The 26,461-nt window shown below is 34.4% G+C and overlaps 1 protein-coding gene across 2 annotated transcripts in view; it reads left to right on the forward strand.

The window, feature by feature from the left end:
- The window catches only part of Btk (tyrosine-protein kinase Btk29A), a 324,307-nt gene that overhangs the window by 28,833 nt on the left and 269,013 nt on the right, over nucleotides 1-26,461 (forward strand). For both annotated transcript variants that reach the window (XM_085958514.1, XM_085958515.1), the window contains exon 3: nucleotides 3,940-4,165. In XM_085958514.1, the coding sequence (XP_085814640.1) occupies nucleotides 3,940-4,165 (226 nt within the window). The remainder of the gene's footprint in view (nucleotides 1-3,939; nucleotides 4,166-26,461) is intronic.

Below are 26,461 nucleotides of genomic sequence, written 5' to 3' on the forward strand. Positions count from 1 at the left end.
GCAGCTCTTAACATTTTCATTTTGACTCTGAATGTTTTTTTTTTTTTTTTGTAAATGTGGGTATTCTTTGATGTGAACTCTTGGCGCCAACAGGTGTCTCCAAAAAATCGTTCGTCATCTTGATAGTATTTTTTCAATTCATTCATTGCTGTTGCTTTAATTCGATGAAAGCGAAACCTCCATTTTGACCTTTCGCTTTGACCTTTCAAGCAGTGATGGGCAAACGCGGTAAATTCGACACTATGACAGATGCGATTAAGTATTAAAATGTTGTATTATTTTTGAGATACATATAGGTACTTACCTATAACAATTATATGCCGTAAGTAAAGTTTTAACTTTTGTACGCGTATCGCAAATAAGAGACATTATTGTTAATGTGAGGGGTCAAAGACACGACGTGAATAAGTCCATTTTTAAATATGCCACAATATAGTGTATGACGGTACATACATAGGGTTTTATTTGAATCACATGGATCATGCCAAAAATTAAAATAGTATTCACCAATGAATGGAAAAAGTTGTTTGAAAATCAAAATTGGTCTTTCGACCCCCGTCAATAGATATTGAAATTTGACCCTGATTGTTGTTACGGCTATCTATAGCTGTCGCAAGTTTGTCGAGCTGGTAATTCAATGTTTAAATTCAAACCAATTTTTATTATTTGTGGCAAAGAAGTCTGCTAGTGATGTCATTTACCTTAATTGATCTCAAAGGTGATTGACTCCTGATTGGCAGTTAAACTGGTTAGTTTTTTTTAAATTCACCTGCATTCATTCCTGCCTAACCAAACCATAATCGATAAAAATATTCGTTTACCTATAGAATATCTAAAATTATACATGGTTTAATCAGTTTAATGGCATAATTTTAGATATTTTATAGATAAAAGAATATTTTTTTTATTATTATCTACTATGGCTTGGACTAGGCAGTATTTCATTGGATATTAAAAACTAACAAACACTATCCTACACATTGTAGTCTTAGTTCAATGAAAACAAATACGTCTGACTGACAAAGTTTGGTGTGCACTATTTATGTAGGATATTAACAGCCTACCTCCGTCCTTCTATATATACTATATTAATTAGTATTGAATAATACGGTACACCCACGGTGGTCGCCCGGCTTAAGCGTTGGACTATCACGCCGTGGGTCTCAGGTTCGAATCCTGGGTCTGGCAAGTACACATATTGTTTTTCAATTTGTGTGTGAGTCAGGGTATGGACCTAATAGGTTGAACAAGTGGCTGACATCCATTTCTCGTAAAAAACAAAATCTGTTAATACAAACCTCTACTCTGTGGAGGCCCATATGATCCTATTAGGATCGGACATGGTTGGAAATGATGGCAAACTGTTATAACTGCTATTCATACAATTTTACAAGAGAGAAAAATAAAGTTTTGAAATCAGTCTGACAAGAGTTAGTTTATTAGATATTTTGAAGTATTTTATATCAAAATAAGCGAAATTGGCATCCCAACACAAACCTCAAATCATTTCTTTTAAAAAAATGAAGTTTTATTTTCTTGCATTTAAGCAAATGTGTATGTATATCTTTTTGCCATATCAACGTTTTTTTTTCATATTTGGTAAGATGCAGATATTTTTAACGTAACTTTGTGACCAATAAAGTTGCAGCTCTAATATTTTGCCACATCAAAGAATGTAAAATTTGGAACATATCGAAGAAAACTAAAAAAGTGAAAAAAAACAGCAGTGTTATAACTGTCTGCCACCACAGTACCGAATAACATAATATGTACGAATACGAATAACATAACACCTATATGTATAATATAAACCCTTGGTACCTACGTAAAGATGTTTTATACGAGTTTTCTGAAAATATAGACTTATTCCTGTTGTGTATCCCACATAATATTGCGACTTCTGTACATAATCGACGTTATAATTAAATGTTTCGGTTAACAGTCACTGACGTAAAAGCCTATTAACGTCGGAGCAAAATAAATTCTGTTTCAGCGTTGATGGCGTTGAATTTAAGATGGCACCACCGCCAGCTATTCCTGTCAATTATCGGAAACGTAAGACGTACGGAGTGGGCCTGAATACGTATCGCCGAATTTATTCTCTCAACTAATAATTGCCCATCGAAAGTTTCCAAATTATCCTATTATTCTACTCTTCTGGTATTGTTTATTTTAACTAATCTTATACAATATTATATTTCTACTCGTGTCCGGTAATTTGTACTTAAATGTTTGTACGAAGGAAGAGTGACCGAAGCCATAAGGCCGATTCGCAAATGACGTTGCCGAAGCGGTAATTTGTACGAATTAAAAAAAAAATATTTGATGTACGACATTTATTTAAAAGATTATCAGGAAATTCGAAATTACTATTTATTTGCGCGGCTTAAGCGTCGGCCTATAGCGCCGTGGGTCCCAGGTTAGAATCGTGGGTCTGGTTAGAGTATGGACCTAATAGGTTGAGCAAGTGGCTGACATCCATTTCTCGTAAAAACAAAATCTGTTAATACAAACTTCCACTCTGTGGAGGCTCATAATATGATCTTATTAGGATCGGACATGGTCGAAAAAAAACGTATTTATAATTATAATTGTGGTGGTTACCATCCAATAAGTACCATCTGCAATTTGTATTCTTAGTTCAATGAAAACAAATTAGTATGACTGTTAGTGCGCGAACAGCCTACCTCCACACCTCGCGACTGGCGGGTATGCCAACTTTCTCAAATTCGTATCCGTTGAGCCCCACTAATTAAAAAAAACCGCTATGACTTAATTAAATTGTTTATTACAAAAGAGAGGCCTTATTATTTTTTCAAACTTTTTTGTTGTTTAAATTAAAATTTCGTTGGAGAATTTCAGCGATTTTTTTTCAACAAGAACAACACAATCATAATATTTATTAAAAGATAAACACAATCATAATATTTATTAAAAGATACGATTTTCATGTAGTATTTTTGTACGCTCGGAGAGAAACAACCTCGCGTCTCCAGCGTTATGAAGACCTTTGAAATGGACATCGATCCTTACTTACGTGGGATATTGTACGGCTTACGTAGCGCGAACGATTTCTTTATACCTGAGGTTTTCTACGACGTATTAAGCTCGATATGCGAGGCTTCTATGTAGCCACGTGTGGCAATATGAAACAGTACAAACATGTTTGCCATTTTATTCCGTGATATTTTATATTATATGAATGATAGATACCCCGAGAAAGCTTTTCTACGAAAGCCTTGATAATAATATTACATAATATATGTCGAATAAGTACAATAAGGCTGTTATTCATCTCACATGTTATTTCGAAATATCTTTATTAATATTGGACTGGGATTTATTTGATACAACTCCATTATCCACTGGAGTAACTGGACGCAAAAACAATATGAAGAAGTGGGATACTCCGATGATTGTTCAAACCGCGATTGCAACGTTGCAACCAGCTGCACAATCGATTACGTTTGAGTTTGAAGCCAATGACGTGGCTATCGAGGTGGTCAATGAATAGTTGGGAAGACTCTAGAACTAGGAGCATTCCTCGCACGGACATGACAGACGAAGAAGATTATGGCTTTGAAACAAAATTTGGTTAATTCTACGATATTTGAGTTATTATATTGACAACTAATAATTCGACAGAAAACACTGAAGAAGTCGAAAATTATGAGATAAGGCGTGGGTGTACTCTGGTAATATCTGCTTCGCTCATTGCACACAACAGTGGTATAGTTTTTTTTTTTTTTATTTCTAATAAGTATCATTTTGATAGGTACACTAAAAAGATTTTGGTAGTTCTACTTTTAAACCTTCGAAAAAAATCCTTCTTTTTTGATTTTTTCTCTGAAATTTTTATTAGATTATAAAGATTTTCGGGCAGTAAAACCTGGAAAAGAGGGAGTGTTTCTAACCTCCAAATGTTATGTTCTTTCACAGAAGCGGAAAGAGCGAGGGCGGATAGAGTCGGGCTGCGTCCAGGTGGTGGAAGCGGCCTCTCTGTCAGGGGCGGGCGTGTCGGCCTCCGAGCCTGACAGCCCTCAGCATCCCCAGGGATTCCCATTCCAGGTGGGTTACCGGGCCGAGCACGGTCAGGAGTACACGCTCTACCTGATCGCCGCCAGAGATCAGGACAGGAGCGACTGGATCGCTGCTATCAGAGCTGGTGAGTTGAAGAACTTTACTATTAGAAACTGATAAATCAATTGACTTTAATGATATTTTTACTGTCTAAAACCGTAAAATGTTTATTATACTGGTGTTCTCACTATGGAAAATAGATTCCTGAATTAATATTTGCACACATTGTGCGTGGTTAGGATAATTTTGGGCATAACATGCTAGACAGTGAAAGACTAAGAATTGTTGAGTTTGGGGGTAGTAAGTCCAATAAACAAGAACTTGGCTGGAGAATGGTTTATATTTTACAGATGACGATTACAAACAGTGTACAGTTTACAATATTCAAGTATATGAATTTAAATAGTTAGTCCGGCGTCTCCGCCGAGAGATCGGCCTGCGACCTCGGGTGAGCGGCAAGTGACGATGTCTCAACCCCACCCCCTCTTGCCCATTGATGGATTTATCCATTACCTAAAGCAGTCGTGCTCTGCTTAGAAACGGCTAACTGGCAGAACAATTTTCTCAGCAGGTAGTCTATTAAAATTTACAATTCTTAAATCTAACCAAGTATACCTATGCGTAGACAGAATATAACATGATATTAAGTTTACTCAATTTCATCCAACTGCTGGTCATAAGACCGTCAGAAGTCAGTTTCGGCCTAATCCCCGAAGAGGGTTTAATTAAGTTTATTTAATTAATTTAGTTGTTAGAATGTAATGAAATGGAACGAGTTTGGGAAGGCATTTTCTTATCAATCGATTGACTGATACTAACCCATCATTCATTCAGTCATGCAAATTATATTACTTTTTCAAAAATTACAAAATTTAAAAAAAATAGTTGAATGTTGGATTGCACTCATGGCTTATTATTTTTACATCGTGCTGGCATGCTACCAGATTGTTTGCATTGGTTCATCCTCTTGCAGGACCGTTCGGCTACGTATTGTGTACATCAAGAATAATTAATCGGTTCTTAAGATTTTGTTATTGTTTTTAGTACATTCATACGAATAGGTATTTGTTATGTTCGATTTTCAATGTTTTTCGTTTTACGGAGTCCTAAAAATAACAATTAGAAGTAGTTGGGATAAGTACGCCAGTTGTACATCGCATACTGGATACAGCTGATCATACAGATAATATCTGTGGTAAAGAAAGGGCAGTATGATGTGTTGAAATATTCATATCGCATGAAGAAAACAGCTAGATAAATAAGCATAATATGAATATTTATTATTTTGACGAAGCACATTTTTAAACATTTCAAATTTTCGAAATGTTTTTTCGGTGACCTTTGGACTACACATAAAATAAATTGTCTATTCTATTATCCCCATTCAAAATTTATTCCTTTACACGTATGTAGCCCAAATTCAAAACAGTATCCGGCATCCGTTCCATAGCCTCGATTGTGGGTAAATTAAACATTGTCTTACCACCCCCAAAAATCAATTCGGCGGTGACCATTCATTATTCGAATGATTTCGCAAAATTCTCAGCTCCTCCGACGTGGGAGCACCCGTGCGTGACATTCCGCTTCGTCCGTCCTTAAAGCGTCCCTGATCGCCTCGAATTAATAGCCCACACTACGCAGCGGCCCTGTTGATTATTTTTGACCAACGAAATCGCAATCATTAAAACATTAGGGTAAAAGAAGAGATGGTGAACGACCCTAGTTGCGATTGCACGAGTTCCTCTCTGTGATATGATTCATTGGTTTTTGTGAAAGGGTTGTAAATGAGTCACTTGTTCAGCTATGCCTAGTTAAACACGACACCCTCTAATTTTATTCAAAGCTTGTGAGCCAGTTTCTATTTGCTACACATTACAAATAATAATTACTATTATGCAAGCTACGATCTCGGTTTTTGTTAGCAAGTACTAATTATAATGTTGATTTTACACCACGTGAAAGCCATGGTGTGGATGTCATAACCTTCATCATCAGCCGGGGTCGATTCACTGCTGGATCAAGGTTTCGCCATAGCTTCTTCCACTCTTTTCGGTTATTTAGGTCTTCGCATCCACTGAACTTTGTGAGTTTATCAAACGTTTGGTTGCCCTTGGGTACCACTCAATGATTGAATGTGTCCAACGCATTCTACCCGCACTCTTTTCTCTGTGGCGAGGATATTTTCATCCCGCCAAAAAGTTAAACATAATATAAATATTATAAATATATTATAAATAAATATTATCGATATGACAGATTTTTATTTAGTCCACGGGTTTTCGACCCATGCGTCGCGACCCCCACGGCTGCCCTTAAATGTATTGGTTATATTATCTACTCATCAAACTGATACACCGAAAATACGAGACTGGTAAGCATTAAGAACGGTGATTGATACAAGGAACTAGTGGAGGCCTTCATCAGCCAGTTCATCGACGTTTGTTGACAAGAAGTTTTGATATTTTACAATGTCAGTACCAAAATTCGATTCTATTTTACCGTTGATAGATAATTCAAGTATGTTATTTATCCCTCTTATTATTATTGTTCCAGAAACAGTCAATATTTACATATTGTAGAATTAACAAAAACTTGAATCATGAAAGAAAATGTAATGAATAATGATTACTAATTCTCATGCAAACTCCGACAATGGGAGATAATTAAAGGATACTCCAATCCAGGCGTAATGTTTTATTTAATGATTTGATTAGTTTTGATGTGTATTCTCACCCTGTTAACAATACCTTTTTATGCTAACGTGGCGGTAGGCGATCACGCCATGAAAAAAGTGGAGAACCAGTGGCTTAGTCGAAAATCTGTTCGACTGTATTTTTTATTTAATTTAATTAAATACCTAAACGTTGTCGCGTTTTTAAATCTCGGGATTATGGCGTAGTGACTTTGCGTTGCCCTGCGATTTATGGATTAAATAAATAAGTAGGATCTTTGGATTTAGGAAATGGAATGACCGCTTGAGGTATTTTTCCTGGGCTATGACATTTTTTTTCTTTTTTAATTTAAAAGACCTAATTTTTTTTTTTACAAATTTGTGTTTCATAATAATAAATATTTTAATAAATAAAAAGTGGCCGAGGTATGTATTATTAAAACAGATGTTGGGTTCCGAAGATTATCGCAGCAAAGCCAGCGGGCACTTGAATAAATAATTCCATCAAAAAGCCTTGACATTTCGAAATCTATTTGGCCGGTCACAGGTACACACCTAATCCGGAAATCATTTCCTTCCAACCCTTTCGCCCGATGAGCAGAACCCGATTCGGCCCTGGGTTATATTATGTTTTCATTGCTATTGTCTGAAAAAAGATTTTTGCTTCCTAATAATGATTTTATTCGCCCAGGCTTCGACTACCGTATTAGACGGGCGGACTTAACCGGGATTTCCCGGAATCTCTTCATTTCGATTGTTCATTTGCGAATATTCCTACCGGTCTAAAATAATAATGGGCTCGATCCACTCCGGCCTTTCTCCGATTATATTTTTTTTTTGTGCAAGATTTAATTGGTAAGTACCTATACATTTATTCATTTCAGAACAAAATCGATGGAATTGGGGGCCGGGGGAAATATTTTTATTATAATGTACATCAGGCGTTTCCAGCGTATCGATCGCGGTATAGATTTTGTTTAGTCGATCTCATGGAAATGTAAAAAGCGTATACACTTAGTTGTAATACTTATATTAATTTCTTTTATTGTGTTAACTGCCAATCGACTACTTAATCTGCAAACCAAAACTACACTTTTGACCAAAAATGCGATTTGATGGTATTTTGTTATAAAGCATGTTTTCTACGCTCACACAAAACTTCAAAGTCCTAAACCTATAAATAAATGCGTTGTCGTTCTTCACACAAAACAGCCGACTGCAGGTGCCAAATTTCCAATATCGTAAATGGAACAACTCCGCCCTTTATATAAATTGTCTTGATATATAAAAAGGAAGCTAAAATAGTGTATTGATTCATAAGTGCAGCTTATTTGTAAGTGTATTTTTGGAATTGTTAAATTCAGCTCGATAGTTAAATTATTAAGTTCGGAACAATTTGCTCAAATGGCGTTAGCCGGTTTGCAGATTAAGGTGATACATTAGTCAGTGGAACGGCAAATAATTTTCAACTATAGGCGCGACGAAATTTTGGACTCGCTCGCATTCTGAGAGAGAACGTCGAATATTATTATTGTTAGATACTAATAGAACATAAAATGGACGTATATTGGATTTATATGACAAATTATATTTCGTTTGACATGCGTCATTTGCACCCGCGACCCGCAATCCGCGCATCGCCTAACCACGATCTTTTTAGACCGTGCCTCAACTGAGGTACAGCCTTAAGCAGTCGAAATGCATTGTATTATTAATTTTAATAAAAACAAATTTTTTCGTACTGTTTCCACTTTTTATTAAATAACTGGACCGATTTCGTCCGCCTTAGATGAACATTTTCAACTAAGATAGTATAAAATAAAACATACATTTATAATAAACAAATTAAAAAAGAGACAAAAACATTCACAGATACATTAAATGTAATAGCCTATCGATTCCATAATATATTAAAAATAATCAATTAAACCCTGCCTAAACCAAACCATAATAAATTAAAAATATTCTACCGACAAAGTATCTTGTTTATAATCGGGTTTACTTAGATTATAAAAACTAACTTAACACCATCAATATTTGTATTATTAGTTTAAAGAAAAAAATAAGTAACTATGTCTAAAGTGTGCAATATTTTTGTCGGATCACCACAGCCTACTTCTACTGTCATGGTTTAGTTAGGCAGAGCTTAGTTGAATTTTAGAAACTTACCAAACACCGTCTGCAATTTGTATTCTTAGTTCAATGAAAACAATTCGGTATGACTGATAAAGTTTAATGTGCATTATTTATGTCTGATCTCCACAGCCTACATCCACCTTTAAGCACTGGTATGCGATATATATACGGTTAAAGCTTCCGAACTGGGTAACTGTGCGTTTTTAAGTAACGGAAACTCGGGTAATTGTACTTGGCCAACAGAATGGAAGAGTCAATTAAATAAAATAGATTGGCAACAAATAAATTTGGTACCGAAATTACTTTATATTGTAAATATGTAGTACCATATCTTATCTGTGCTCATTTATTACGCAGGCCAATATGTAAGTCAGTTGCCTTGCATATTATTCTGGTCCTTGCAGAGTAGTTTAATTTCCGACAATGTAAAAAATTTGGCCGTTTACACATGCACTATGAAAATAATAACGCATATTTAAACATGGCAAATAATGTATTTAAATCGGTTAACCGGTTTCTTATACCTAAATAAACCAAAAACCGGGTAGTATTTTTACCCCGGTTAATTGGATGCCCTAGATATGGTAATGCAAAAAAAAGTACACACCATTTCAAGAGTTTAAAATAACAAACGCAAAAAAAAATCAGATTTGGCTACTTGGTATTCTTCATCTAATAGATATTATATACCTACATAAAAGATTATTAATTCTGTTATCTGGTGGGTAGTAAGTTCCCTCCCTTGCCTGCATATGTATTTTAAGTCTTATATAAAAAAAACGAAAAATATCTGAGTCAAAGAAATTCATACGTCTGTTAGTTAAACTTGTTGAAACAGTCTTGCCGGGTTTCGTTTTGACAAAAAATATATTTTTCTGTTCGGTGAAAGTTTAGGAATTAATATTATAATTTGAGGTCGTCTGGAGGGCATGCCTTCTGTATTTTAGACGTGGAAAAGACTTATTCGAGTTCCAGTTCAGTTCAATTAGAGAAAATAAGTCTTTCTTCTGAACCACGCACCCTTTTTCGTGGCGTCCACATTTTATTTGACCACCGTAGCACCTTTTTTCATTTTTAGCAATTGTTTTGTAGTTGTTAGTTATTTCAATTACATTTTAATTCTGTACTACGTACAACTAGTAATTTTAGTTTTCATGTGGATAGGTATACCTATATTTATTTTATTAACAAACACGGAACTGTTTTTTAATCGTTTGAGTGGGTTACATTTTTTGCATCCTCGGGGGACCATTTGTTTGTTATTTTATGATATATAATTATGTAATGTTTCTTAGTTTTCAATCACTTTCGGATGGACACGTCAGTTTATATCAACTGTTATGTGACTAGTGCTTCATTATCGACTGAGATAGTTAGTCGTTCCTAGTTCCGTAGTTCCTTTATCTCAATAGATGTTACTATAATTTTGAACTTATGGAACAACATTTGTACTTAAACGGTTAATACAAAGATGTTGAAGAAAATCTTTTCTGTATGCAGGTGTAGCTATTAAGTGTCGTCGGCCTGCACATAGATAGGCTACTGTACTAGTTATTCTTGTCTTCCCCTAAGCATTTCAGCCGATAATGACATCCCGTTGAGAAAAAATCTTAATATGTTTCAACCAGGAAGCGTTTGCCCGAGATTTTACAAATAACACAAAGCAAAAAAGGTAGGAATCACTGTCTTCATTTAAGAAAAATACAAAAAACATGCTTAAAAAAAGTATAAGTAATACAAAACATATTATCGAGTCCTATGGACGACCCAACAACGTTTTAGAGCCTTTTTTAGATTCAGCATTTACAAACACATACTTATACTATGTACCTACATACATTCACATTATATCATGTTCTATCCTAAGACGATCATATGAGTCTCCACCAAGTGGAGGTTGTGCCAAGGCCTACTGTAGTCAGGTCGTGACACGAAACAGTAAACTTCTATAATAGTAGTGCTAGTTATTGATCATACTCAGAAATGCAATATGAACTGTAAATGTATGAAGAAAACAATGATTGTCGCATATTGAAATTTATTGTTATATACGAAATATACAATCGAAAATCTTCATTTAACAGACTTTTGTTTTTGACACCTAACTTACATAATATAATATTAAGATACTTAATTCAAATTTTATTGGTGCAATTTGGTAAAAATGGCTGCCATTTTATTGAGGGGATAAATTTCATGTGGCTCTTCTTCTCGAACGTTGGCAATGGGTGACATGATGTGGGTACGCCAAGTTAGACCTATCCTTAAAATGTGCAGTTTTCTGCTAAAAAAACGCTGCTGCACCTTCAACGTAAATTAAAGGTTTGTGTCTTATATTATTTCCCAGCGAAGTGGTGACAAAATTTTAATCGACAATCCTTCACTAATTTTATTCTATAGTCCTTTTGTAGCTAAGACAGGTTGGTAACAGGAAGCCGCGTCCCCTTACAAAATGCACTTTATGCAAATCAGATTAGTCACCGTTTACTTCGCGTGTGTCACTGCACGTCTGAACAAGCGGTCCTCAAACGAAAACAATGATTTCTAATATTTTAAATATTAATACCATCGATCGAAGGTACTTGATGGAATTTGAATTTAAATTCTAATGGATTTAAGTTTTGTACTATTCCATTTGAGTCGTCATTTGCGACCCGAGTTTCGCCTTTCGGCATCTTCAGGCACTATGTACACTCACCGAAAGGCAAATACACAATGACAACGAATACAATTAACTATAACAATAAAAAATCAATACAATGAAGTAGGTCAAAACTTTATCACCTACCTATTAAGTCAAGAATGACAATAAAAAAATATAACAAACAAATTATAAATAGTTGAAGTGTTTGTAAAAAAAAACTGCTATCTTTTCACTAATAATACACTCGATAAGCGTATGAAAATCGTCAAAACCTAATAATAGTCACGATAGCCGTGCGGCTTAAGCCTCGGCCTAAAGCGTCGTGGGTCCCAGGTTCGAATCCTGGGTCTGGCAAGTACACATTGTTTTTCGATGTATGTATAAGTCAGAGTATGGACCTAATAGGTTGAGCAAGTGGCCGACAACCATTTCTTGTAAACCTCCACTCTGTGGAGGCCCATATGATCCTATTAGGATCGGACATGATCGAAAGAAGAATAATAGTGATCTTTCACTTAAAACACAATCACTGCTAACCTTTTAATTACCCTTTAATCATCACATTTAAATAACACGTTAATTATATCTAATGGCCAATGACTCCAAACGCGCCAGTCGCGGTGTTAGTACTAAATGAGTTAATAGGTAGGTGATAAAGTTTTTACCTACTTTATTGTATTGATTAGTTATTATAAGATGTAGTTAATTGTACTCGTCGTCAGTGTGTATTTACCTTTTGGTGAGAAAATTTCAAACTCCTAAACTTATAAATAAATGCGATATCGTTCTTTAAACAAAAGAGCTAACTGCAGGTGCCAAATTTCCAATATCGTAAATGGAATAACTCCGCTCTTTATATAAATTTTCTATATATATATATATAAAATGGAAGCTAGATAGTGTATTAATTCTTAGTGTAGCTTATTTTGTAAAAAAAATAATTTCTAAGTGTAATTTTTGGAAATGTTAAATTTCGCTCGATAGTTCGATTATTAAGTTTTTTCTTCTTTCTGAACAATTTGCCCAAATGGAGTTTGCCCGGTTTGCAGGTCGATATGTTTAAACATGACGCGTGACGTGATATCATTTTTTAGTGAAGTGCATCTTTCGTCACTATCTGTGTAAAAATACGGGAAGTCATTATAATATTATCATCGAAAAAAATCGACCGGAAATTATCTGTCAATAAATAAATAATTTCAAACGAGTAAAATTGCCGTGGGAAAATCATTAAAGGTCACGTGAGAGCACACACGATAATTATTTAAATCAAACGTGATTCTTAGAGCTCAGATTAATATTTATAAGACAATATTATATTATAATATTGTGAATCATTATAGTGTAAATTTAATTTGCGTTTTTCTTCACATAATATCAAAATGTAATCAAATACCTGAAAATATTTAATTTGTCATTTATTTTTAGCGGCAGAATCGTGTATGTAACTATATTATCTTTTGTAAGTCTAGATTCAGACTAATTTCTGTGTTTTTTGTGTGTTGACTGACTTTTACGTCATGCAGAGATGCATATTATTATTATCGTTTATCATTGGTTCTTCTATTCCTTTATTTACGTGACTTGATTTATTTATATAATTTCCCCTCTTCGAAGCGTATAATATACCGTCTTTGTTCTGGCAGAACACACTAACTGAAGAATACTAGTTTTGAGTAATTTGACTTTGAAGTTGTTAAAATGTTTGATATTGTCTGTCATGTGAGTTTATTAAGTAATCGTAAAAAGGATGACTTTAAAATAAAGACTGTTTATTTATTAAGAAGGTTTCCAGACGGTAAAGTTTGAAATAAGGAACATTTTGGTATAACTAACTCAATATGTCATTTTTTCGAATTAGTGTCTTCTGCCAGAACAGTGGCGAATCGTTTGTAGCATAAAATAGCAAAAGAAAAACGGTCTACGTAGGTACCTCCATAACATAATACGTCTTTTCTTGTTGATAGCAGACCTCCCCAAGTGTTGTGTTGGAAAATATTGTCTTTTATTTCTATTTTAATCAGAATTTTCATATTATTTCAGCGATGTTTAGTCCAAGCCTCTTTTGGGAGGTATAGTAGTTTGAAAGCCTCTGGGGTAGATGTCTACTGAAACAAACTTTTATAAACTAAATCATAACAATAACGTTCATTTAAATGACAAAATGCATGTTTTTTCGTTAACATAAATTCTTACCACGTGGGAATGAACTTTTACTGTATTTTATCTAATTAAAGGATTTAATGAAATGTTAGTACCTACTTTCGGGATTGGAATCATTGACCCTGTTGCATATTATGTCAACGCTATGTAAAACTAACCTAACCTTACATGACAACGTTACGGCGATCGCAAGTTCGACCATTTTTAAAATTCCGATTATCTGTGAATTTTATATTTTTTTTTTAAATTGACATACAATATTGAAAGTATGAATACTCATCATCATCATCATCAGGGGCGTGACAACCCGGTGTGGGTCCTGGCCTCCTCCAACAGCTCCCTCCACCTGTCCCTATACAGTGTGGCCGCTTTCCAATTTGGTACCCCCAGAATACGGCAGTCGCTGGCAGCTCCATCCAACCAGCGAATCTTTGGCCTCCCTCTTCTTCTACGTCATATTGGAATGCTGGACATCACTCTCTTTGCCGGTTCATTGTCATTTATACGGTGCACATGACCTAGCCATCGCAGTCTCCCAATCTTAATTGATTGAACTGCGCGGCAATCTTCGAACAGCCCGTAGAGCTCAGCATTATATCTTCTCTTCCAATTGGTGCCATCCCTGATCGGTCCATATATACGGCGGAGAATTTTTCTTTCAAAGATGTTCTGGGCTCGTTCATTTCGCAGAGTTAATGTCCAGGTTTCCCATGCGTAGGTGAGCACTGGCTTTACAAGTGTGTCTTGTAAAGAGTGCTTTTAGTTCGGCGAGATAGTATGAAAACTGCATAATACAAATTGAATAGTTAATATAAACTTTAAATAATTTAATTGTTATTTTTTTACTAAAGTTTTTAAAATTCATCAACCATTATTGAAAATTTAATCCTTTTAGTTTTGTAGGTATTTATGTATATATGTACCTACTCGGTAATCTATGCAGAATAACTTTGTCCGAAACCATATTGACAGAGTGTAATTATTGGACCTGTCCGTTGATTTCTGTATTTTACCGCTAAACTGCGCTGGCCCTAGGACCCCTAGGTGCTTAACCCGTTATTAACTATTTATTCGAATAGCCGCCGACTAGTAATAAATAATCAGACTTATTTAATAAACTATTTTTTAATATACGACCAATAAAAAACTTACACTCTTAAAACTTGTGAATAATTTGTTGAAAAAAAAATAGATCGTTAAAATTATTAGCAAGTGCAAGTACGTTAATACTAAAATTTTGGGAGATCCGGCGTCAGCTAGGCATCCAGATAATTACCTATTTTTGATACCTCGATTTAAACCACAAAAGCCGGCTGTCATCTACGAAATTTGATAAGTACTTTAGTCACATGACTTTTAGTTAATTTCGTCGTATTTAGGTAGAGTGCAAGTCACTAAATTCGTAAAGTACATTTGCAGGAATCCGATGGATGTTGGCTCGAGTACAGCCCGACACCATATGTTTTCAATATCTTTTTCTGAGGTGTTTCCAAATTATGTATAATATCCGACTTACTCCAATGGCGAAGACTCCTTTACCAGGTGATTATTTAAAGCCTCACCTTAATAAAAATATTTTTTATATTTCATTATACCTGGCTATCAATAAGACTAACAGAGACATCGATTCGTAATATACATAGTAATGTAATAGTTATCGCAATCTATCTACCTACCTACAGATGCGCTGAGTCGTCTTTTTCGTTCGTTCAAATGCTGGCCGTAAAAGGCAACGGCGTTCAAAGGCTGTAATAATCCATATGTACGCATCAGTATCATGTTATATATAATATTGTGACAATGGCAAATTTTCATTTATTATAAGCCTTCAAATAAATAATTAAAAATTAGATTATTTCTAAAAAGTTTTTTCTACGCCGTTAAAACATATTTTATTTTAGATATTTTAGAAAATTAAATTACAATAATTTTATCTCTTATAGTTTTTGTTCGCGATTAATAATATTTTAATAGCTATCTAACACCACGTATTTTCTTCATTATATGCTATTATTCTACGTTGATATCAGTAGTAATGTCAGATTATTATCTTCTTAAGACTCAGCTGAACAGGAACAAGGTCATTCATAGTTTAGTCAGAAATAAACCTCAGCGTTGAAAGGACGTCATTTTAATTCAGTCTAACCTCAAAAACCTCTAACCATCGGGGATTTATTTTAAGAAACGCAATAATTATTAATTACAATTCTCGGTCGAACGAATATCATTATTATTATTCCCTTCAAACATAACATGTATGCGACGTAATCTGAAACCGGCCGAACGATTACAGGGCTGTCAAAATAATATCAATCTAATTTTACGTTTTAAAGAGTTACAAATTTAAAGTTAAAAATAGCTTACTGTACCGATGGAATAATTACATACTTCCAAGCGTCAAACGGCATACAACATTCATCTAAAATAATTATGAAAAGACTAGCTGATTATGTTATGTTATTTTTGTATTGTTCTTATTTTTTTGCTTATCAAAATATTTCACATATTATCTGATGATGTGTATTTTGGATATATCGTCATATGTATCTGGTCTCATTAAAATTGCTATTAAGTTGATATAACATAGGAAAATCTGTAAATCATTAAAATGTTAATTTCGTTATAGTTTTTAATTAAACCGGTGCAATTACATATTAGATTTAAACACTGTTGTACTGTGTGACTTTTATAATATCAGATAAAACTGTAGGATGTCAGCAAAAGAGTAAACAAAACCCAGCTCATGGGATAACCGAATGGTAAGCAACTGTATATATTATATTTTCCCGCCAAATTGCACACAATTAAAAACAATTTATCATAAAAACAAGTAAGACGTCTTCGACAGCCCTGGGTGATTGATTCGATAAAGTCGGCAGTTTTTTTTGTCTTGTTCTCTGCGATCGCTAGCTTTGAATAAAAAAAAATCTATGGGTGACCATTTTTTATGAGTATAAATTATTTCTTGCATTGGCTTTTATTAATTAATAATTATTGTACCTACCAACTAAAAGTAAAGTTGCGTTACTTGTTTGTAAAAGTGTCAGACTAAATTAATTAAACTAATCGGGTAAGTAATAAAAAGTCATTAATTGAGTTAGCATTTACTTGGTAGAATTCCATTTTAAAAGAAATGAAAATATAATTAATTATATTTTCATTTCTTTTAATAAAAAGTCACTTTCTTTTATAATAAACAGACATCACTATATTAATTTTTTTTTAAATATGCATTAGAATTAAACAATATGTACCCATTTTTTTTTTAAATAGTTATGTAATAGGTCTTACATATTCAAAATAAATACTATTCATTAATAATGTTTTTTGGATAGCACATGAAATAAAGATGTAGGTAGATATGTATTTCAACATCCTCTCGGACAATTTCAGGTTAAAACGTTATTAATATATTATTATTAAGTTTATATCGTGGCTATCCATCATATTGGTTGCAATGTTTTCCACCAAACACCTGATTAACAAATTGAATTTAGTAACATTTACGTATATTAGAAGATATCATTTTTTGGTCACCCCATATTTTATACACTTTGACAGTGTTATGATTTAAATTAAATAAGAGATCATTATTATTACTTTAGACCAAAGCATTGTCGGCGACCTTTGCATATTACCAGTAGAGCAACAATTCCGGACCACATGTAAAAAAATCATATTTTCAATTCTCAAGGGCAATTCTGTAGAGCGTCCCCTTAAGGGGCGGCTGAAGAGCTCCGTATTCAAATATAATTTAGTATGAAATCGACCTCGGCGTCGTACGCACGTTAATTTAAATCGATCTTTTGGCAAAAATCACTAATCATCGGAGATTTTATTTAAAAAAAAAACATTATTATTAGTATTATTACTATTGTCGACCTTCTACATTATTATTATTGTGGACAATCTTACATTATTATTTGATAAACACCACCTGCACGTGTCCGCTGATCAGAAAACAGGGCTGTCAAAATAATATAATATTTGTAAAATGTTAATTTCATCATAGTTTTTAATCAAACCTGTGCAAGTACATACTGATAACTTGGGTGGATATCGTGGCAAACATACTATTGATATATCTACGGGTATATTATTATTATAACCCAATTCAAATTGAACATAGGTTGATACTCGAATACTATTATATTATCTTTATGATTTCGAGAAAATAATACGATGGAATATAATATAATCCATTTTGGTTGCCAGTTTTTACTGCGATGAATCACTGTGTTCCTTACTGTCTTTTTTTATTCGTAGGTTTGTTTACTATGTACACCGAGAAATTTCCATTAATAATATCGGAAATGAGTTGGAATATAATGCAACCAAAACTGGAAAAATTCTATTATGGGTGTTTACTTTTTGAATTAGTTGACCCCAGAAAAACAGGTACATGCCACTACGTGAACCACAGTGGATATTATGCCGGGTCCAAATTGGCAACATGTTGCCGGCAACCTCGTTAAATTTTACGATAAGTATGATAATTATCGTAAAAATTTTTAAGCCATTATGATAATTATCGTAAAATTTATCGAGGTTGTCGCGCGACATTGTTTTGCGCCAGTGTGGACCCGGCATTAGATGCACAAAACTTTTTATATGCCCGCCAGTCCGATGGATTAATAAAAAAATAATGTGTCTAGTGACTGTATGTTAATAATTATTTTTAGGCACTCTTAATATAATATATAATTTCGCCCATTGGCTTTACCTACCACTTGTTTCACTAGTATAAAAGTGAAGTTGCGCAGGCAATAAAAAGTCACTTTCTTTTTATAGGCAGACAGTAAATTCTACGTTTTAAAAAATATGCATTAGAATTAAACAATACCTATTATTTTTAATATGTAGGTCCTAAACATTACAAATAAGCACTATTCATTAGTAATGTTTTTTGGATAGCACATGAAATAAAAATGTAGGTTGATATGTATGTCAACATCCTTCGTATGTTTAGTTGTCGGACAATTTCAGGTTAAAAAGTTATTAATATATTATTAAGTTTATATCGTGGCCAACACATAATCAAAAAAGTTATCATATCCATCATATCAGTTGCAATACTTCCCACCAAAGAACTGATAAACATATTGAATTTAGTAACATTAAATGTTATTAGTAAATTTATTAGAAAATAAATTTTATTAGAAAGTACTATTTTTTGGTCACCCCATAGCTTCACTTCACTTGTAGGGAGTTTATTGAGACAAACATTGGCGGCAACCTTTTTATATTAACTAGTAGACCAGTTATTATGGACCACATGTAAAAAAATCATATTTTCAATTCTCAAGGCCGATTCTGTAGAGCGTCCTCTTAAGTTTCGTAAGTATGAATGACAAATATCTACCTATCTATGCACTATAACCTCCATAGCCTACATATTTACAAAAGTTACTCTTCACCACCGTTCCACCCTCTAAGTTACTGTACATTGTAATAACGTTTGTTTGTAGTGATATAATTCTTAGGCCCCTATACTTTTTGTTGTAAGTACTTGCCTAATACTCATTTAGTGATAAATTTGTTCGAAAGCTTTGTCTTCTTGAGTTACTTACCAGCCAGCGTTGTGTTGTTGTTGGCTGTAATCTGTAATACAACGAGGCCTTAAAAAGTTACAAATCGGATTATACTACTTTTCAAATCCCGAGATCTTTTTAGGCAGCATAAACTTCTCGAGTGTATTTAATATCATTACAGAAGTAGCTGTTTAAATCAAATAACGGAGTTTATTTATTTTTCGGTCTATTTTTTTCGGGGTTCATTACCTACTATTTTTTTGGCCTCAGTTAACATTGAGCAGTCATATTAGCCTAGTGGCCTAGTGCGGTGGACATCTTTGTATGCGAATCCGCGGCTTGTCATAAAATATATAGGTAAGTAATGTTTTTTTTTTTTTTTTTTTTTTAATATATTATTTGTATCAACACAAACACGCCCTCCAAACCAAACCCGCCCCTCACCACACTCGGTCTTAATCGAGCGCATCACGAGCACTGCGTTTGGTGTGAAGCATCGGTACAGTTGTTTACGCCTGGTAATGTCCTAGGAGCAGTTACCCGTGATTGAGGTCGCCACGCTCTCAAGTGAGCTTTGACTGAGTTTACTGATTTACGGATAGCAAAAATTATGTGAACGCCCGCAGTAAGACGCCGCATTTTTTAAAAATGCAAGATAATTGGCCTTTGTGACGACCATGTCTGATGGCCCGATGGGCTCAACAGCTGGTTGGACCGACTCGAGTAACTCTTCCCTTTCTGAGCACATTATCGGACATATCCAGAGGATGTGGTTTGCATCCTATTTTTCTCCGCCACATAGACATGCCGGTCGGGTAACAAGTCCAAGCTCAAAGAGCTTAACAAACCATCGGTCCAATGACCAAATTGGTTGGGCGATTGGCTTATTCAATAGTCTTCAATTATAATACAAATAGGATTCCGACCCGCGCCAGAGCACTGCCCTCCCTTTGCAACACGCGCACGCACAATGTTTTAAGTTTCATTATTTCGAAAAGTAGATCGACGAAATCCATGTTTGTTTTGCGTTTTGATCGGTATATCATGTGCATGGAGACTCTATGAGGAATCTTTTATTGTAAGTTTAAGAATATGTATATATGAATATGGACACAACATGTTTGGAAGACAAGTCCGCTTCCGAATTTTAATACGATTTACTTTCTGTTGCCGCATTAGTCATATGCGTACCGAATTTCAAGTCTATGTAGGTATATGGAAAATAGGAAAACATATTTATGTGTAGTGAATACAATACTTACATTATAGTTAGGTTAATTACAGCTTTACTAAATCCAAACCATATTTCAATTATTCATATCGCATTATTTTGGCGAATGTTTGATACCCACACATTTACCTGTTTCCCAGAATGTCTGCGATACGTTAATTATCATTATTACCTGGTGTTTAACGAACCCCGTAATTAATCGAATATTATACAGACCCCCATTAGGGAGAACGTGTCATATCGGTTTGCGATAACCGTTAATGCCACACACGAGATATATTATAAATTATAACTTACGTGTCCGGCCCTGTATGTAATATGTTATTGTATTATTGAACTTGTGTTATTGATTCGCGCCGCTAACCTAACACCGTTAGATGTTATTGGGATAACAACGTCGAGGCGAATCCTAATCTAAAAAGGGCGTAGTTGACAATTTGCGACATTATATTATAAAATAATAATAAACTCGGTACTAAATTGCCAATAAATGAATATTTTTGATCGCACATTTCGTCATATTAATTATTGGTGTAAGTTTTACCGTTTTTTTTTAAATATGAAACAATCATCATTTTCTACAAACAGTTAAGAGCGTACATAGGTGAAACGGCAAATAATTTTCAACAGTATGTGGAACGAAATTTCGCAGTCGTCTCCAATATGAGACTGACAGCTAGTTGTGGTGAGCACGTCAATTTGTTTTATGATGGCGTCGGAGGAATATATTCTTAAATCGTGTAAAGATGACTAAAAACGTTCCGCATGTACATGAAAAAGAAAACATGTCAATGAATATACTATTATTATTACGAATATAATAATAAACATAACATTAAAAGGACGCATGTTGAATTTTTATGATAAATTATATTTCGTTCGGCTCGCGTCATTTGCACAATCCGCGCAAAGCCTAGTCACGATCTTTTTAGACCATGCCTCAGCTGATGTATAGCTTTAACCATAAGTATAGCATTCAAAGTATACGTAAGCAATGACCAGCACACGGTCGAAATTAACAGTTTTGTGCCGCTGGATAATATATTTTTAAAGGATTTATCTTCTAATTATTTTCAATAAGATTAAAAGTACCTAAGTATATTTCTCTGAGATATTTTCAGATTATGTTCCAACTGTGTAATGAACTATATTGAAGTTAAAGTCCCTCCACCAAACCCGCCCCGTACCACCCTCGGTCTTAATCGAGAGTGAGGGCATTTGATTTTGTCATATTATACTATTTGAAAAAAATACGACACCCAGCAGGAATCGAACCTGCGTCTCTCGCGATTCGCGCCTACGATGTGCGCGGGCACGAATCCCACGTAATCAAAATTATGTTTGTCGTATATATTTTCACTGTTATCAAAGACTAATATTATACTTGAATTCAAACATAATAATTATTTATTTACATATAACTTCACCAATTTCACTTTCACGGCGTAAAAACCAAAGAAATATAATGTTTGAGACTCTCACAGTTTGTTGTCGAAATAGATTTTTGGGTTGCCAGCGCGTGTGCTTCCGCTTTCTTTCCTGTACGTTTCGGACTTTCTGCAACGAGCCCGAAACGTCGAGGAAATAATAAGCAAGAACACGCGGTGGCAACTGGCAACCCAAAAAATTATAACGATAGTAATAAAATATCATTAAAACGCTGAAGATACAATTCTAAATAATCTAACCTAACATCATAAATAACTATTTTTCACCAAAATGTTTCATACGCTCTTTTGGCTCAGCGGTCTCTATATTATAAATAAAAGGCAAATCTAATGTTTGTATTAATTAATGTAATATATGTAGGTACCTACTATTATTAATAATTGGTCGTATCTGCATTTCTAGGGTTGCAAATTTTTCCGGTAATAAACCTGAATGATAAAATTACTATTCGAAGACGCCATGTTATTAAAAGTTTATTAGTAAAATTGTTTTTTCTGTGTTTTATCCGGTAATATTTCAATATAGAATAGTCAAATCAGTGATTTCTAACCTTTTTGTTGTTAGAGTAGTCTCTTGTAAAATCTTGCGAAATCCGATCGGTCTGAAACAATATTAGGTTCTTTAAGGGTAAGCAAATGATAAACATTTTCACTTGACGTCTGAGCTACGTGTTAGAAATAAACATTGTGTAGGTATAAATATTGATTTTTGTGTTTATATAAAGCAGGGGTGTCAATAAGGTCGATCACGATCTACCGGTCGATCGCGAAATGATTTTTGGTCGATCGCCAAAAATATTTATTCATAATTTGGAAGTATAATGGGATTGTATTTATTATACATATTTCTGTTATCCAAATTTAGAAGGTTTTGAAAGAAATGGCTTGAGCAATTACACCCTCAACTATAATGATGAATAATTCAAGCTTTTGTAGCATCCGGAAGCTCAACATAAAATTTATGTACTTATTCAAAATAAAATAACTACAGTTATGTAAATAAAATTTTTCTATGTACAACGCTTTATTTAATTTTCCTAGTAAAATTCTATTTTGGTTTAAAAGTATACCTATTATATACTATTGGTACCTACTTATATTATAATATATGTCCTTATTATTAGAAAAAGTAGATCAGGGAGGATTTTTACATACGCAGTCTCAAATCTAGGTTAAGGTCTCGATTGCTAAGAGGCGTTTCATTTTGAAAAAGGTCCTCCTTGCTATCATAATTTTTGTTTTTATTTCCTGAGACTGGTTCCGATATCAGCTGTCAAAAAACCATGGCAACAATTAATATTATGTGAAAATGTGTATTATTTTATAATCGTCTTCAACCCTAAAATTAAATAATATTTGAGCGCTTCGTTTCTCTTTAATAAACATTTTGTTCCTGTGTGACGTCTTTATTTACCTATTTCCTGCCAGATTTTGTTTTTGTAAGAGCCTCTGTAAGACCCCTCCCACACTTTTCGCGAACTCCTTTCATTTCATTTTAGCCTACAAAATGTTTACCTTTTATATCCGTTCCCCTGAGGGGTGGAGAAATTAGGTGAGTGCGTGTTATTGTGAGGAATGTTTTCTTTGCATTGTATTCTGGTTTCTTCTTATCGGGCTCTGGGATTTTTTGCGCAGACTACATTAAATTGCTGTAAACATTTTCGAGTTACTTAATTAGGAGCATTTTTCTTATCTCGTGCGACAACAACTTGTTTCAGTGGACTCATCATCATTATCGAACATTAGCAAACTCTTCCCTCTTTCTTAAAGTTCACTCGCGAAAATAAACGTAGGTATTTATTATATGGCCTACTGGACAACCGTCCTCCAGTGGGTCTATTCTATGCTTATCGACCGCTAAAGTGATAAAGTGAAAAATATTATCAAACTTAGGGTAGGTTTGTATCAAAATATTAGCACTTATTGTAACAATTACACGAAGCCGGTTTTTATTGTTGCAATAAGTGCAATATTTTAACAGCAGCAAGATAGGTGCTGTTAAAATATAGCACTTATTGCAACAATAAAAACCGGCTTCGTGTAATTGTTACAATAAGTGCTAATATTTTGATACAAACCTACCCTAAGTTTGATACTATTTATCAATTTAGTGTTCGATAAGTATAGAATAGACCCACAGGAACAGACACGTTACCGCTCGTCCACTTGCCACGGCACAGTTCGCCGTGAGCTTTCTTATCGGAATGAGATAACCATATACTATACGGTGTCCAGTTTTATTACGTTCAACATGAACATTATTTCAATTTTCATAGCTGATTTTGGCAAAATTCATGAATTCAAGAATGAAAACCTAACCTAACCTAACAAATAATCCAGTATATCGGCTATTTTCAAAATTTCTTCCTGTAAACTGTACAGTGTAAACCGACAAGAACCGTGTTTTATTTAGACATGAATTTTATAGTAGTACTTACCTAACCTAATAAATAAGCCAGTATATCGGCTATTTTCAAAATTTGTTTGCTGTTGGCTTCCTGTAAAGTGAAAAGTGTAAACCGACAAGAACCGTGTTTTATTTAGACATTAATTTTATGTCAGTACTTACTATACGACCCAAAGAGGTTGGACGGTCCTTAATATACGGCCATATATTTCCGATACAACATTTCACGGTAAAGTGTGATAAGTACAAGTTTCCGGACAAGCGGCCATTTCACTTTAAAACACGATGTTAATACATTCGGGCATAATAACCTAACGGTTGTCGAGAAGCAGGCAACCGATTTCGAGTATGGAAGAATACGGGATAAACTTAAACACGTGTCAAGAATACGTCATACGTCGAATACTGACAACTGCACTCGGTTTATGCACTGACGCTCATTTAATATTGAATTCAATATCTTTGAAATATGAACACAACCCTTTGAGTGGTCGATTAGCACTAACTTCTCACTGTTATCAGTTCACTGGAATTATTACGTATGGGGGTCAAGCCGACATAATATTAGCAGCTGAATTTATCTCCGGTCATTATACCGATCATAAAATTTAATTAATTAGTTTTTCTACGCGTGGCGAGCGCGCCCTAAAACCACACCGTGTTATTTAATGCCTGCCGGAAGTGCCTCATCCCCTGTTGATTCGTAAATCTGCGAATGTAGCGAAAACCTTCAGTGTTATTTTTTTTATTATAAAGACATATTATTTTCCGAAAGTCTTTTGTTTTATCGCGGCTAATGTTCCGGTGGGCCTTAATTTATGCGACCGGTTTCGCCGGCCCTGCCTCGCATGTCTTTTGATAGCGGGAATTAGAGTCGGCAATAATTATTATTATAAAAGGAACGAAAGATAGTGTTGTTATTTGCATAAAACAGAGTGTTTTCTGAACTGTGATACGTGTTTTCCGGTGGTACGCGATTGAACTTTTTTTTTAAAACCTATTTTCATTAGTAAATTAATACTATCGACTGAGGGTACTAATTTGAATTTAGATTCTAGTTGATTACAAAAGTTTGCGGCATTATACGGCGAGCGAGAAGGTCTTTTCTCATCGAGAATTGACCGTAATACATTATATGGAAGTAGGGATCACGCACACTCTAGTGCACGCCAACCAAGGTCTTGGGAAGTTGCTCCTGGGACACTTTCGGCACAAATTTGAACAGTGCCTATCGTTCGTTACGCCACGGTATACGCCTGCATAACGGGTGTGGAGACGTGGCGGGTGGTGGAGGGAAAAGCAAGTTGATTACAATAAAATTTTATACTATTCCATTTGTAAAACCACAGTTATTTATGCATGCAGTTATTTCTAAAATTCCGTCAATAATGGCCAACAGCTTATCTGATAAAGAAGCTCTTACACTTTTAAATCTTGTGTATTGGTTTGAATAATAATAATAAAAAATAGAAAGTTATTGTAAAGTGAAGTATCGCGGTAAAGTAAAATCGGGATTTCTAAATGGGTATGAGCATGGTGTTAGTTTGGGAATCACTGGATAAAATATAAAGATCCAGTTAAAAGGTATTAATTCTGTTTGCTTTTGTGGTACCTAATGTAAATTTTCTGTTTTTGTTCTGGTAATTTATTTCTCACTCACTTCATTGCCGGCAACTTGTTTCCAGTTACCATCGTGAGTATTTATTATTATACTTTACAAGCTAAATGAAATTCCACTTTTCATTTTCACTCCAATTATTTCCTTCTTCTAAGTTAGTCAGCCTCAAGTGACTTCTCAATGCAGGTTCATTTGAAGAGAATTGCTCACTTCTACTATGACTTCAGATTCACCCAATTATACATTATTCAATATTCTATTTATGTACAGAATGATTACTCTGGCAAACAAATCTTACTACGGTTTACAGAGACACTTCAGATCAAGACTCCTCTCAAAGAAAACTAAGATAAAGTTATACAAAACCCTCATCAGACCCATATTAACATATGGGTCGGAATGCTGGGCTTTATCAAAAAAAGATGAGAGGAAGCTGGATATCTTTGAAAGAAAGATCGGAGCTGTATGTGAGGAGAATGGCACGTGGCGAGGAAGGTACAACCACGAACTATATGCGTTGTATGAAGATCCC

This window comes from Rhyacophila brunnea, unplaced genomic scaffold (genome assembly GCF_057557595.1).
Source record: "Rhyacophila brunnea isolate RB1 unplaced genomic scaffold, BYU_Rbru_1.0 scaffold_8, whole genome shotgun sequence".
Taxonomy (NCBI): Eukaryota; Metazoa; Arthropoda; class Insecta; order Trichoptera; family Rhyacophilidae; genus Rhyacophila; species Rhyacophila brunnea.